At 39.8% G+C, this 16,583-nt stretch overlaps 1 protein-coding gene across 1 annotated transcript in view; it reads right to left on the reverse strand.

Annotated features, from left to right (window-relative positions):
* The window catches only part of PLCB4 (phospholipase C beta 4), a 420,273-nt gene that overhangs the window by 117,273 nt on the left and 286,417 nt on the right, over nt 1-16,583 (reverse strand). Inside the window, exons 4-6 of the mRNA XM_027118190.1 lie at nt 10,804-10,884; nt 9,937-9,996; nt 8,791-8,934 (exon numbers count right to left, since the gene is read on the reverse strand). Coding sequence (XP_026973991.1) covers nt 8,791-8,934; nt 9,937-9,996; nt 10,804-10,884 — 285 coding nt within the window. The remainder of the gene's footprint in view (nt 1-8,790; nt 8,935-9,936; nt 9,997-10,803; nt 10,885-16,583) is intronic.

Below are 16,583 nucleotides of genomic sequence, written 5' to 3' on the forward strand. Positions count from 1 at the left end.
CACACACACACACACACACACACACACACACACACACACACACACACCCCCTCACCATCCCAGACTTGAGCCTCAAAACACCATGAGGCAGTGTGGTGAAGAACTGAAATCAATTAGTATATTCTGGATAGAAAGTTCAGATTTACAATTTAGCTCCTTTAGCATTCAGCAGGCATCGGCTCAGGTGAGTCTGGGCAGCAGAGCAGTTAATTTAAGTTCTTCAAGACTTATGCAAGAGAAGCAGGATATAATCGCTCCTTATGGAGCTTCTCTACAGGGCAGTAGTTCTCACCTTGAGCCTTTATCTGGAGGGCTATTTAAAACATGGGGTACTGATTCCACAGGCCTGGGGCAGGGCCTGAGAATCTGCATCTCAGATTAAGTTCCCAGGTACTGCTGGAGCTGCTGGTCTGGGGACCACACTTTAAGAATCACAGGCATATATAATACAATTAAAACTGCATTTTAAGAAATAGATTTTTTTCTAGAGGCAAGAGTCTCATCTCAGGCAAGGTGTCCAACCCACCACCTTATGTGTCCCATCTTTCAATTATACCCCAAAGATTAGAAAACATACAAACACGTGTAGTCCCATGTTACACATACATTATGTTCACAATAACATTTTTTGCTAGCAGTAAAAACTGGAGCTATGTGGTAAATGGAGAAGCAATTTAAAGCTAGTGACATTTTTAAAACTGCATTTTAAGAAATAACTTTTTTTCTAGAGTCATAGAAACGAATTCATTTTAATCGTGCTTTCTGTGTTCTCAGTGAATTCTAACCAGTGATCGAATTCTAACCAGTGATCTACAGATTTACCTGCATGCTGCAGTCAATCAATTTGATAAAAACTTGTTTGGGTTCAAAATCATTATGATTTTTGGACCAAGTCCATTTGTATGCTAAACCAACGGGACTCAAACTTCAACCAGCATCAGAATCACCTGGGAGGCTAGTTAAACTATTACCATCAAAATACTGAATCACTATGTTGTATCTCTGAAACCAATATAACATTGTAAATCAACTATACTTCAATTAACAAAAACAGAAACAAAAACAGATAACTGGGCTCCATCCTGAGAATTTCAGGTTCATTAGGCTGGCATAAGGCCCAAGAATTTGCATTTTTAAGAAGGTCCCAGGTGAGGCTTATGGTTTGATCCCCTGAGTAGGTCTGTGCCTGACTAGGGGTAGAGGAACTAATTGAGGGGAGCGGGGCTCTGCAGGGTGTTAGCAAAGCCAGTAGGAGGGACTGACTAAACATGAACTTGATATTTTTTTTCCCCAGCAAAGCGAAGAATAAATCCCTTCTCCAAGAATCTTTGCATAAATTCTTCTACTCAACATAATTCAAGTTCAGCAGAGCGATTGTGACATTCAACCCAATTGACTTAAATAAGATTTTATCCCCTGTAATAAACTACCTGACCTTGTCTTTTTTGTCTACAAGAATAACACATAACATTTTTGTAATTTAATTTCTATAGTACCCGGTCATGACCTTATTTGTTTACTTGGTTACAAAGCATAATTTATGGAGTTTGCCAAACATTTACAACCTGCAGAAAGTATAATGAGCAGTCTGGAAATTGTCTGAACTTAAATCCAAATCTTTGCATTTTGAACTTCACAGTAACAGCTTATTTTTGTAATCAAAGTAAAATTCAACTTGGTATAAAATAACAGACTTATTTGCGGAGATTTTCAATGATGGTTGCCTTTCAATCTGATGTACAGCGACTGTGCTTGCAGTTTGCTGTGTAGCGCCAGCTGTAGCTTAATGAAAGACATCTGAACTGCCTTCAACACACCAGGGACAAAATCCTCCCCAACTAGTTGTATCCCAAGAGAGAAAAAAGTACATCAGAGAAACTGAGTTGCTTTTCTAACTAAAGAAGTTTGTTACAATATTTGGTATTATTTGTAGGGTTTAGGGTAAAACGGTAGGCAGAGAGATGAGTAGGATTCAGAGAAAAAGTTGTATTACACACAGTTTAGAAAAAATTGGGAAATATCTCCTTCATGTGGCTGTTTTTTCATAGATGTTTTAAGTTATGTGACCAAACAGATGCACCTATTACCCAAAGGCACACTGGGCTTGAGGGAAAAGTGCCAGCAATTTGTTAGCAATTTCTTTTAACAGAAGGTTTTTAAGGAGAGGAAATGAAAGCTGAATTTTCTAACTGGAATGACAGGAAAGATTTAGGGAAGCAGAAAATAATGATCTAAATTGGAAAGACGCCAAGACACCGGGGTTACAACCTCCAGGCTTGTCATGAATTCTTAGCAACAGTCCCATTACATCCTGAAAAGTGACTCTAAAAATAACGCCATGGAATCCCAGACCTTTTGGACTATCACTGAATCACATTTTCTTGGGCTTCTCGTCCAAAGATAATTCTCTTAGCTTTTCTTTGAGCTAAACTGTAAAAAACTTGAGGGTTATACCTATTCATCACCTAGGTTAGAATTTATGGATTCAGTCAACATAAAGACCTCAATAAAACAAGTATGTATTGAGCATCTACTAAATGTTGGGCAGCGAATGTTCTAGATGTCGGGGATGCAGCAGTGAGCAGAATGTTGCCTTCATGGGCAGGGAGATAAATGAATGTATGGCAGTAAATGAATGTATGGCATGAAAATAGTGGACGTACAATGAAGATAAATACAGCAAGATAAGGAGTTAGGATGTGCTGAGGGGAGATGATGCAGGAAGCTAAGGTGATGTTCCAGGAGAGATTTGAGAAATGTGAGGGAGAATGCGCTGCATGTAACTGGGGAAAGAGTATGTTCCAGGCAAAAGGAACAGCACATGCAAAGTCCCTGAGGCTGGAAGGAAATATAAAGGAGGGAAGAGGGAGATGAAGGCAACATGAGGAAGGGAAGTGAGAAGGAATTCTTGTTGGGCCCTGTGAGCCTTGCAGGGTTCTGAGCAGCAAAGTGATGTGACCTGAATTACATTTCAGAAACATCCCTTCAGCTACAGACTGCAAGGGGCAAGGCCAAGGTACAGATGCCAATTAGTGGGGGAAATGGTATTGGCCTGGAGAATGCTGTAGTGATGCTGGTGGTAGAAGCAGCTAGATCCTAGATACAAGAGTGTTTGTTAATGGACCGATCAGGACACTGGAGGAGGGTGTTTGCGGACTCAGCAACTGGAAGGATGTGGGTGAAAGGTTTAGATACTGTTAGACATTTATTTTGCAGGGGAGAAAGTTCTATAGAATTGAGCTCAAATCTTGTAAAGAGGCAGAGTGGCAAGACAAGCTTATTTACTCTTTAAGCAGAGGGGGTGATTGAAGAAAAGACAAGCTGAGCTACAAAGATGTCTTTTATACTGGTGACATCTTATATTGAAAAAAGCACAATCATTTTACTGTCCTGTGTGCTGTGAAAACATTTTGTATTTATTTGAAAGCTTAACTCTAAGAAAGTCCGATTTCATGTCAAAGTTTATTGATTCTTAAAACGCCTCCTTGAAATAAGAAGAAAAAATACCAGAGAACCCTTTTAGGAAATGGATGAACAAACAAAGTAAGATGGCTTTCTCAGAGTCAGGAAAGATTCCATGTGTAAAAGTTGGTCCTCCATGGAGAGGACATGAATTGAAGGTTGGCCCATCTGCTTGGATTAAATGTTTAATTAAGTGAATTTTTCAGAATCATTGGACTGTAAGTATCATAAAAGCCTGGGAATTAAGAACAGACTCAAGAATCTCAAATAAATACTCCTAAGCAAGTTCTGTACTAGAAACCCTCTTAAAATTTCTATTTCACTGGTCAGACCAAGACTTATCAGATGGCATAAAACAAGCAAAACACTCTGACCACCCAGGGAATGCCAAACCCTTACAGTTAATAAGCTGTTTTCCAACATGTTGTACCTTTTTGCTCTCGCCTTGCATGCTTACCATGAGTTACTTACATTTGTTTCCATACCTGTCTATGTATGTAATAAAAATTACATGAACCAGTGAAATATGCTTGTGGAAAGAAAGAGGGTTGTTGTTTCTTTCGGTGAATATTTGGGAAGATTTCTTTAAAGGCAAGTTGCTAAATTTTTTTTCTCAAGCTCGATGTAAATAAGACAACTAAAGGATTAGGGAAAGAAGTCATGCAGTTGTAGGATTCTGTATTTTGATTTGCTCCATGAGTGCCTTTAAAGTCTCACTTGTACTTTAAAGAAACCAAACTGGATTATTTCAGGCAATGCATTATGGGCATTGAAGTATAGGCAAAAATCAACCTCTGTGGTACATATCTGCAATGGAATACTACTCAGCCATAAAAAAGAACGAAATAATGCCATTTGCAGCAACATGGATGGAACTAGAGATTATTATACTAAGTGAAGTAAGCAGAAAGAAAAAGACAAATACCATATGATATCACTTATATGTGGAATCTAAAATATGACACAAATGAACCTATCTAAGAAACAGAATCACAGACATAGAGAACAGAATGGTGGTTGCCAAGGGGGAAGGGGTTGGGGGAGGGGTGGTGTGGGAGTTTGGGGTTAGTAGATGGACACTTTTATGTATAGAATGGATAAACAACAAGGTCCTACTGTATCGCACAGAGAACTATATTCAATATCCTGTGATAAACCATAATGGAAAAGAATATTAAAAAAAGAATGTATATATATGTATAACTGAATCACTTTGCTGTACAGCAGTAATTAACACAACATTGTAAATCAACTATACGTACTTCAATTAAAAAGAAAAACTACATCAACCCCCACCTACAGACCCATACTGAATGCAAAGACCTCGGCTCTAACATTAAAAGACGGGTCAACAGTTGAACCACATTTATATGCTTCAAGTTAAAATAAAGCGTTTAAGGTCTGTAAGCGTTATTTTTAAAAATGATGACTTGCTTGAAATAGAGACACAGATGTAGAGAACAAATGTATGGATACCAAGGGGGAAGTGGGGGTGGGATGAACTGGGAGATTGGGATTGACATACATACACTATTGGTACTAAGTATAAAATACATAACTAATGAGAGCCTACTATATAGCACAGGGAACTCTGCTCAAGGCTCTGTGGTGACCTAAATGGGAATGAAATCCAAAAAAGAGGGGATATATGTATAGCTGATTCACTTTGCTGTACAGTAGAGACTAACAACATTGTAAAGCAACTATACTCCAATAAAAATATTTTTAAAAAAATGACTTGCGTTAACTGACTTCTGTGATAAAGTGACCAGAATACAGCTAGCTAAGAGGACAGATAGCATATTCCATGGTCCCATAATTCTATTCTAGGCTCCTAAGCTGTACTCAGGTGAAAGTGATACCACAGGCTGAGTCCCAAACACCATTTCAGGCACACTGGGAAATCTTTACATTTCTCACTTGATCTGATCTAATGTATGAATTCTGCCATCATTTTGATCTGTGGTAATTACATCTGTATTTTGTATAAATCCTCTCAATTTGATGGCTTGTGTGTTCTGTTAGGGATAGTAACATATATAGAGGCGTAGGGATAAGGCAGTGGTGATGGGGAAAATGTCAATGCTGGAGGTGGTAAGTATTAGGATCTGGATGCAGACAGTTAAGTTTTGAAATCAGGAAGTAGGCAAGATTATCCACACACATGTATACATAAGTGAAAAATTTGTTCAACATCTTCCAAGTATCAATTAACCAAAAGGACATGCTCTAATAAGCATGGGCTGTCTAGTTTGGACTGTGAGATTAATATTTACATATTACATTATTAATGAATTATAAAATTGTAACTAATAGTTCCCAGAAGCTGAAACATTTAATTTATTTAATAAGAGCAGGGTCAAACAGTATTGAGTTTGAATTAAAAATCCAGTACAGAATTATTTTATAGTCCTACTTGTTTGGCCAGCTAATCTTAAATATGGTGGAAATGCGACTGCAAAAACACCCCAAATCTTATCTTTAAGTATAAATTTCCACCTGGAACATACACATATGTACCACGTACTCATGAGTATAGGTTTCACATCATGACTTTTAAACAAAAGGAACCAAGACTGACAACAATCAAACCATGGAAAGTAAGAAGATTATGGGCTTACTGATCTGAGCCACCTTCCCAGGACTGTACTTGCTCAGGGATGGGGTGGGGTGGACAGCATCACTCAGGAAATCAGAAGGCCTGAGCTTTAGGCTGGACTCTGGCCTAGCCTGTTGTGTAACTGCTTGGCTTCTTGCCACATCTGACAAATGAGGTGGTGGGAAGCTCTGCTTAAGTTCCATCTCCAGCTCTAAAATTCTAGGACCCTGTGATCAGAATAGCAGGCACACTTTGAGGACTTTGGATGAGAAAGGCCGTGCACTAAGCACTTTCCATGTAACAACTCATAATCTATACAACAATCCTAAGAGCAGGCATTTTGGTATTGTTCTTATTTTATGGATGCAGAAGGTGACGCTCAGAGGGGCCAGCTGCATGTCTCAGTCACACAGCTGGGAAGAGAAAGAGCAAGGATTTAAGCCCAGGCAACCTGGTCCCAAGCCCATGTTCTTAAGCTCACAGGAGTCATACTGTTTCTTGTAATATGACGCACTGACAAAACCCAGGGCATACCGCTCTAGAGAACTGTGTTTTTGCAAAACTTCAGGCAGCTAAATATCTCTGTCTGATTAACAAGTCTTTTTCTTCCTGGGTGGTCAGCATGGACTTCTGGGATTGAATGTTGTTATTGCAAATAGCAACCAGAAAGACCTCTAGCAAATAACGTAAGCGTGAATTCTAAGAAACGATGCTTGTTTAGATCAGCAGGGTTCAAGAAACCATTCAAACAAGGTGTTGATCTGAGCACAATAATGAAAGAACTTGAAGGCAAAATCTGTTTCCCCAAAGCGAGGTGATCTGGGAAAACAGCATGAAACCAACCAAACCACCCCAAGGACAGAAGCAACGGCTCTCATTTCCCATGGAACATCCATTCCTGGACCCAAAGCCACAGCTGGGAGCTTCTCAAACTTTACTGCACATATGAGTCACTGGGGGGGCCTCGTTAGAAATGAAGATTCTGAATCAGTAGGTCTGGGTGGACCCAAGACTCTGATGTGTAAGGAGCTCGCAGGTGAGGCCTATGCAGCTGGAATGTGGACCACGCTTTGTGAGTGAGGGTGAAAGAAAGATGGTCTTGGAATCTGCAGAACTCAATTCTGCACCCATTAGCTCTGGGCCCAGGGTTAAATCTTCTCATCTCCATTTCATCAAATAATCTTACGAATATATTCCCTTCAGGCTCTAAATTTCAATATTTCTAATGATGGCCTTTCTCATTCGACCCTGCAGTGAGCTTCTACCTGCAGGATCAATGGGAAAATAAAATGTTCCCCTTCCCACTCCCCTAAAGCCACGTTTCTGCAATGGTAGAGCAAAGGCCCAGGCCTCTTCACACATATTATGCAAAGATAATGGGCGCTCCATCCACAGGTAAAACCACCCTGAAGACAAATGACTTGCAGGAAAGTGATTTAAATTTGAAGCTTTCTACTTCGGCCAAAATCTCTTTGAGACTCACTTGCCAGGGCAATAGTAGGCTGGTTACAGTATTATGATGGATTATAACCCAATACTTTAATAGCTTATGGCGGGGGGGTAGATATCTTAATCACGTAGACCTGCACTGTCCAACAGGGTAGCCATTAGCCATATGCAGCCACTGAAATGTGGCCCATCTGAATTAAAAAAACACATCAGGGCTTCCCTGGTGGCACAGTGGTTGAGAGTCCGCCTGCCGATGCAGGGGACACGGGTTCGTGCCCCGGTCTGGGAAGATCCCACATGCCGCGGAGCGGCTGGGCCCGTGAGCCATGGCCGCTGAGCCTGCGCGTCCGGAGCCTGTGCTCCGCAACGGGAGAGGCCACAACAGTGAGAGGCCCAAGTAATGCAAAAAAAAAACAAAAAAAAACACACATCAGATTTTAAAGGCTTTGTATAAACAGAAGCATGTAAAATATGTTAACTGATTTTATATTGATTTCATGTTAAAATGACCTATTGGGTTAAAATATGATATATTGGAATTCGAAAAGATACATGCACCCCTATGCTCATAGCAGCGCTGTTTACAATAGCCAAGACATGGAAACAATCTAAATGTTCATCGACAGATGAATTGATAAAGAAGATGTGGTAGATATATACAATGGAATACTACTCAGCCATAAAAAGAACGAAATCATGCCATTTGCAGCAACATGGATGAAGCTAGAGATTATCATACAAAGTGAAGTAAACCAGACAGAGAAAGACAAATATCATATGATATCGCTTATATGTGGAATCTAAAATACTGAAATTAATTCAACCTGTGGCTACTAGAACGATTTAAACTACATCTGTGGCTTGCATTATTTTTCTACTGGGCAGTGCTGCTACTCAAAGTGTGGTTCTCAGACCAGCAACATCAGCATCAACTGGGAGCTTGTTAGAAAGGGAGGATTTGTCCTCACCTCAGACCTACTGAATCCGAATCTGCATTTTTACAAAATCCCAGGTGATTCCTGTGTACATTCCAGTGTGAGAGGCTCCTACAACATAACACAGTAGGTGTTCGGGCTCTTGGCATACGTGAGGGACGTGCTAACAGGGTATTGTGCTTGCTGAATTTTCTAGACCAATGTTCCAGCAAGGCAATGGAATCATTTTTTAAAATTTAAATTAAATTATTTTACAATTTAAAATATCTATTACAATTATACATGCAAAATTATGTGCACCACATATTAGGGGGGGAGGGAAGGAGGCTGTTTCACAGAGGATACCTTAGTTACTTCTGAATTTTCAGCCACCATGTACGTGAAACTGATGTTCACCAGATCTGTACCACTGCAGACACAAACTACCCGCCCTTCCAGGTCATTTTCTGATTTTCCAATAGCTTCAAGAGCAGCCAAAATTTTGGGATCCTATTGAGGTAGACAAATAGGAAAAAATACATTAGATCACAGAGCATGGCAGAAAGATGGTAAAAAGAAAGTATGTTTGATGTAAAAAACATATATTAGGGCAATTTTTTTTTTTTTTCTATCTAAAAATGCCCAGATATCTGGCATTATTCTAAAACTCCTGGAGGTAAAATCTTTAACAGTACACATGACTGAGACTCATTTGGTAAGAAAAGTATTATAAAATTATTGGTTTAGAAGACTGGGAGGGAGGGTCTTTCTTTCGATTTCTGGTTGTAGTTATCGGAGGACCCGGACTATGGCAACAGGACAGAAAGGCTCTGACTGGGACCTGCTCGCGTCCACAAAGGTCAAAGGGCTCTCTCACAGAGAACAGTCACTGAGGATTCAGGCAAATATGCAGGGCATTGCCACAAACCAGTAACCACAAGTTACTCAAAAATGAGATTAAGTCTTTCAAATAGTCTGGACACAAAGAGTGAGTGTGTGCACCTCTAGGAGCCCTGGCATCCTCATCTGGAATGAAAACTGTGTAAGTTTACCCTAATTAGCAAAAAAAATAGTGGTTTTGTCCTCCACAAGAACTCAGGGGGAAATGCCAACATGGTTACCCAGAGATTGTAACTAACATAAAAGAGGGTCACTAAAGAATAAAAAACAGAGTGAGGAACATAATTTCGTTTTGAACATTTAAAAACTTGCAGGGCTATTATGGAAAAGGGGATAAATACTGTGCTAGAATATTCTAGGAAAAAACATCTTTTAAATTCCTAGCACCACTATGCAAACAGCTTCTTATTCAAACCAATCACTGTGAAGAAGGCTGATTTATGCGCTCTTTCCTTCTTTTTTCTCTCAGAGGCAAACTGAGCCTTCAAGGTGAGCTAATGATGAGATTTCTAAACTGTGTTTGTCCTTCGTTCCCAGCTGATGATTTTGGGGCAGTAATGGGTTAAACAGCATTCTGTGTTTAGAAGACCAGCAAACACCAATCACAGGTACCTTTGGTGTGGCTCCCAGTCGAACACTGTTGATGAGAGAACATTCTAGAACTTGTCCTTCCTGCAAAGAGAGAATTTAGCATAGCAGTGAGCCTAAATTCTGCCAGACCTATGGCACAGACGAGGTGACAAATGTTTGCGATGATGAAGACAATGCTGACTAGAGTAAGGCAGAAGCGGAATTAAAAACAAATAATAATAATAATTTCCAACAGTCAGAAAGTCAAGGCCTCAAACATTCCATTTCAAATATATGTATGAATGCAACTTTGAATAATTATTTATTAAATGTTTATAAAATGTTACTTTTATACATGTAATAACATTAATACTGTATGTATATTATTAAATATATGTGTGTACATGAAATAGTAAGTGGGACTATGCTAGCTTTTATATAACTCTGATTCTACTTTTTGTAAATTTTACCCAAAGGTTCATGAAATGTGTCATTGTGCCGTGTGTTAAGTCCTGGGGTATAACCAGATGAAAATGCCCTTAAATGCACCCCTGAGACTTCAGCTTGAACATCTCTCTTCTGGGAAACCTTTCTAACTCCCAAGACTTAAATCAGACTTGCCTGTTTAAGCTCTTGTAACAACCTGAACTTCTCTTTCACAATTCTCAATGACTTGTAACTTTTTTCTTTTTTTTTGGATGTGCGACTTTGATCCTAGGCTGGAATCTATGAGGATCACATCCTTGACCATCAATGTATCCCTAACTCCTAGCACACATTTTGAAAAGTCTTGAACGAATGAATAAGCATAGGGTCCATGCCCTCAAGAGGCACTCCATCACTTGTTGAAAAATGAAATGCCTTCACCCTGAGAGCAAGAAGGAACAGCTTGCTCTTTCTGAGCCATACCTTGCCTTCACTTCTCCAGGTCAGAAAGAAGCCAAATTCATCCACTTTGAAGAGGCAGTTGGGTTCAAACACAAAGGATTCCTGTGAAAAAGAAATGTGTTGATCTGCATGACTCACACCATTTTGAATCTAATAAAAATGCAAATATCTTTTAGTCTCTAAACAAAAGAAAAATGCATCCTGAATCTAATGACCACATTTCTTATTATATTATGTAATGTTTTCATTTTGAAAATTTCTTGCATTCATTTTTGCATTGAAAGACTGATCAATTTTATACAGCATCTTCTTTTAGGGTAGTTTTAAGAACAAAACACACTAATGTTCTGAAGGTCACAGAGGAGAAATTTGCTCTAAGATCTTGGAAAAGAGCTCCTGGAAAGAAGAAGGACTCCCAAGTTCCAGCCAACTAGTATCCCTCCACACAAGAGGAATTGTTGCTGGTTTCTAACAAAATGTCAGAAATCAGGAGATAATTTTTTAAGTCACTGATTTTTTTTTTTTTTTTTTGTCTATACAATTCAGCATTCAGATAATTCCTGAGCTTTTTGCTTTTATATTCAACCTCCCTTGGTGTCCCATAAACCAGAACTTAAGCAAGATTTTAAGCTACTCAAAGTGTAGTCCTGGGACCAGCAGTTTCAATCTCACCTGGGAGACTGACTGAATTGGCAGAATCTAGGGCTCCAGGCCAGATAGACTGAATCAGAATCTCTGGGGTGGGAACCAGAAATCTGTGTTCCAAAAAGCCCTCCAGGTGAGCCTAATGCTCACTAAAGTCTGAGAACCACTGCTGTGGACATCAGGAACTCTGTTGAAAACTACAGAATCAAAATTCAAATAAAGATGGAATGTTAGCCAAATGCAGGGGACCCAGAGCAGCTAAGTTGTATTTGCCAAAGGATTCCTGGTCTTTATTTTAGCAAGAAAGCAACACTTTTCTTAAGAACACCAGGAAAGTTCTATGTCAATGGAAGCAAAAGGGCATTCAGGGAATGAATCCAGATACCTTCTGCCCTCCATTTGCATTACATCAAGACTTGGCACCCACGTGTCAACAAATCCACTTGTTCTTCTCCTGATCTAAAGAACTTGTCCTCCTAGATAATTACAACACTGCTATAGAGAACCTGCCTGGCAAACAGGAGCAGGGTGTGACTTCAAACAAAGAGCAATTACTGGATTCAAGATTTTAACTGTAGTCCAGACTCTCAGCTTCACCCACCAAAACATATCTTTCCAAATTCCAAGGAAGCAGCAACATTCATCAAGGTAAACCCAATGTCAAGAGACTTGGCCACCTTAACGTGTCAGAATTTAGAGTACCAGGGGCCCTGAACAAAGCCCTTTTAAATTTGTTTGGGTAGTTTTCAAACAGGTGAAGAATTATCATAGGTATTTCAACTCTGTACCAGGCTCGTGCTTAGCACTGTAGTCACAGAGATGAGTAAGACGAAGGAAGGGGCATAATGTGACCTTTGCTTTTGGAATCAAAACCCAGTTCTGCCACTTATTATTTACCTTCTCTTGCAAAGACCCTTTTTAAGTCTTAGAATCCTTATCTAACAAAAGGAAGTATTTATACCTACCTTTTAGGGAATGAAATGAGATGATAAATTTAAAGTACCTTTACATTTTTACCATGAATGTGAATCACATAGTTACAGTTCAGCAAGTGGTAGCTACCATCCCTCACGTGTAGTTCAGTTTTATATTTTTGGTAGCAAATTATGAACAACATGAAATTGCCAATATGTGATATCTTTGACCCACAAAAATACACTTTTAGATGGTTCAACTTTTTAGAAAAGGCTTGACCCAGAAGTTGACATTTCAGATGGGTCTTAGAGGATGAGCAGAAGTTATCCAGGTGAAGCAGCGTGGCAGGCATGTAGGCTTGACCTGCCAGTGGGGACTTCTGAGGAGCTGGTGTGGTTAGAACATCTTAAGGGGGTGGTAGGAGATGAGACTAGACACATAAATAAGGCTAGATAAGAAAGGTGTTGTATGTCATACAAAAAGGTATTGAACTTGAACGAAAATGTCTTATATCATTACTGACTGAGAAATGAGAATAATCAATTAATTAAACTATGAGAATGAACACATTTTAGAATACTTCCCAAGTAATATCCTAATGGTAATAAAGAATTTCAGTGTTCAGAAGTATGACCTAAAGTGGCATTTACAGAGTAGATCCACAATGAATCAGCTACTCTCATTATTATTTACTTATGTGCACCCTATCCAATTCCAAATAAGGATTTGAGATGATCCAGGAAATATACATGATAAATAAGAATGATTTTCCAGCTTATTTTGATGTGGAACTTTCAGTTCCTTGGCCTTCTTAACTGCAAGGAGTTTTTTCTTTCTTCCTCTCTCAATTACTTAGTACCCTCAGACCTTACCATCGCCATCTGGAAATTTGGATTCCTAAACATCCCACTCTTGGACCCTTCCACCTGATGTTTTTTAGCCCCTAGCTCTACAGTCCTCACTCTTCTGTATTAATTTGACTTCTTGCAACTTCCTCTTCATTAACCCTGCCAATCTCTCACTAACCACCAGACTTCTCCTCCTTTTACTTCCATCCTTGTCTAGCTTATTTCCATGGTCCAATATTACAATCACTCCCTCACAGACACCCTCAACTCCTATGTCTCATTTTCTGTTTTCTTGGCCAAAAAACTAAGTCCCCCCTGTCCATTTTTTTATTGCTGAACTTGATGAAAGAAAACCACAAAACTGGACTGTCTGGCTTTGGTTTAAATTCAAGATTATCAGCTTCAAAAGGATAGTCAACATGACTTTCAACCTTGTAATTCTTTCTTAAAAGGTTCCCCACTCTTTGAAAGGCCTATCTCATTGCTTCTTCTCATACCTCTTTACTCCCAGCCAATTACTGGGCTTCACTGATTAAAGGAAACTCTTCAGATGAGAACTTTCTCCATCTTTACTCCTAATAAAGCACACTTTCTCCCATCAAAGGTCAATACCCCCATTTCTGCTCCAGATTCAATCTTCTTCCAGGTTCCATCCTCTTTCACCTACACAAGGATTTCAGTCTTCTGTTTATCACCACCCAATACTCAATTTTTTTCTCTATTAGATCATTCTGATCAGCAAACAAATATGTTCTAGCCATCAACACTTCCTCCTTCATTTACTCCCTCAAGTCTCTCATCCCCTTTCAGGGCATAATATCTTGAAGAGTCTTTCTCTAGCCATTGTCTCTACTATCTCCCTTCCCTACCATCTCTGACCAATTCCATCTGCCCTCTGTTTCTATCACTTGCTAACATTTCTCTGCCAGGTCCACCATGACTTACGTTCATGCTGCCAAATGCAGTGCGCGCATTCCTTTTCTCCTTTGATTTGATCTCTGAGTGGCTGACTATTCCCTCCTTTTGGAAACTCTGGAATGTTGATATTCTGACTGTGTTCTGTTCCTTTAAGTTCTTTTCCTTCTACATCCAACTTCTACATGTTCCACAGGAATTGGCTCTGGGAATTCTCATTTCCACTACGTTCCTAGACCTCCTTTAACCCCAGGGCTTTAATACCATCTATTTCTTGATGACTCCCAAATTTATAACAGGAGCCCAGTCTTCTCTGAGTTCCCAATTCAGACATCTAACTCTCTACTTGACATCTCCACACAGATGTCTCAAAACTAACATATCCATAGCTGAATTCTTTACTCCTCACCCTTATCTCTCTAAGTCTCTCCATCACAAGACATTCTGGGCTCAATAAATGTCACTAGTATCTATCCATTTACTGAAACTGAGAGTCATCCTTTTTTTTTCTTTTTTTTCTTTTTGGCCACACTGCTTGGCTGGCAGGATCTTAGTTCCCTGACCAGGGATTGAGCCTTGGTCCTCGGCAGTGAGAGCACAGAGTCCTAACCACTGGACCGCCAGGGAATTCCCCTAAGAGTCATCCTTGACTTTCTATTCTTGATTTCATTTTCATAGCATTTTTCATATATATCCATTTTGCTCCATCTCTACTACCACCACCTTGGTCCAAAGCATCACCATCTCTCCCATGGACTGATCTTCCCACTTCTACTCTTTCTTTCCACAGCAGCCATGTTGATTCTCCAAAGTTTTAATAAGTTCATTAAAATCATTTAGTAGATCCCCATCATATTTAGGATAAAATCCCAATGCCTAGCATATTTAGGATAAAATCCCAACTCCTAGCATCTCCCATGGACTGATCTTCCCACTTCTACTCTTTCTTTCCACAGCAGCCATATTGATTCTCCAAACTTTTAATCAGTTCACTAAAGTCACTGACTTTTAATAGTTCTCCATCATATTTAGGATAAAATCCCAACTCCTAGCATGGCCTAAAAGGTCCTGCATTAATCTGGGTCCTAGAGACCTGATCTCACACCACTTTCTGCCTTTGTGTTCCCTCTTGTTCATTACAACCATCAGGACTCTTTTCCTTGAACTTCTTAAATTCTTCTAGCCTCAGGGTCTTTGCACTTGCTGTTCCGCCTGCCCAGAAGACTCTTCCTACTGTCCTTAGCTCCTCTTCATCCTACAGGTCTTGTCTTAATTATCCCCTCTTCAGAGAGGTTTTCCCTTACCTCCCTAATACTTTATTTTCTATTTTTATTTTCTATTACAGTATCCTGATTATTTCCTTGCTTGCAACAAAACACAGTCTGCAATTATTTCACTATTTATTGATTTATTGCCTGGCTCCCACATCAGAATATAACCTCTGTGAGGGCAGAGTCCTTGAAACTTTCTTGCTCACGTTTGTGTTCCAAGCACCTAGCACATCAAAGGCACACCGAAACTAAATTCATGGTCTTAAAAAATAAGAAAAGAATTTTTTTTTCAAATGAAATATATCACAGTAGGCCAATATATAAAACATAAACAAGAAGCTACTCAAGTTGAGGGGGCTGCACCAGGCCCAGAGCCCATCAGGGTCAGCCCCTGGAGGGCTGCCACGGACAGACATACAAATACCAGGGCACCACCCTGAGGCTGTCTGCCTAGAGGAAGCAGCACCTTTTTCTAAGTCATACAAGCTCATCTTAGAGGTTGGGTGTGGCCCCTGCAAAGAGATCCTTTGCAAAATGGGATAAGAACTCTAAGGAAGGAGAAGAAAAGGCAAATTTGCAAAATAAGGACAGAGTAAAAGAGCTTTTAGAAATACTTGTTAAAAGGTCCTACACAATGAGAATTAGGTGCCTATTTGGGACTGGGCTCCCTAGCAACAAAAGCAAAAGGGGAAAAAATATCATTTACCAGGTGTCCATTTAGTTCATAGATAAAAAACATCAGATGTTAGGAGAATCAGCTGCCACAACAGAAATTCTCCAGTGAGACCTGTAAGGAGCTGTGATAGATGCTAATGACAAGGTTTCCAACAAGGCCCACGATAAACTTGTCGACTGTGACCGGAAAATTCTCAGACCAAGTGGACTCAAACTACCCATGAAAATCAGAGAACAGACCTGAGGGGTATGTGACAATCAGCTGAAAGGAACTGAAACCCAACCTATTTAGATTTCTCTGCACCTCCCACACATTCTCTATTCTTTTCCCCTAATAGCAGTTTTAAATTTCACACAGGTACCTACTGACCAGAACTTGGACTGTGGCCTCGTGACCACACTGAGGCTATAATATCCCCAGTTCCCTTGTCAGGAAAATCTTCCTCCAGACTTGAGCGTGGCAGGGGAGATGTCAAAGGAAGCTGGGCCCTTGCTCCTTCACAAATCTGTTTGTTTGCAATTAACAGATGGT

The sequence above is a fragment of the Aethalodelphis obliquidens genome, unplaced genomic scaffold (genome assembly GCF_003676395.1).
Source record: "Aethalodelphis obliquidens isolate GAN/ISIS:26980383/991018 unplaced genomic scaffold, ASM367639v1 scaffold18, whole genome shotgun sequence".
Lineage (NCBI taxonomy): Eukaryota > Metazoa > Chordata > Mammalia > Artiodactyla > Delphinidae > Aethalodelphis > Aethalodelphis obliquidens.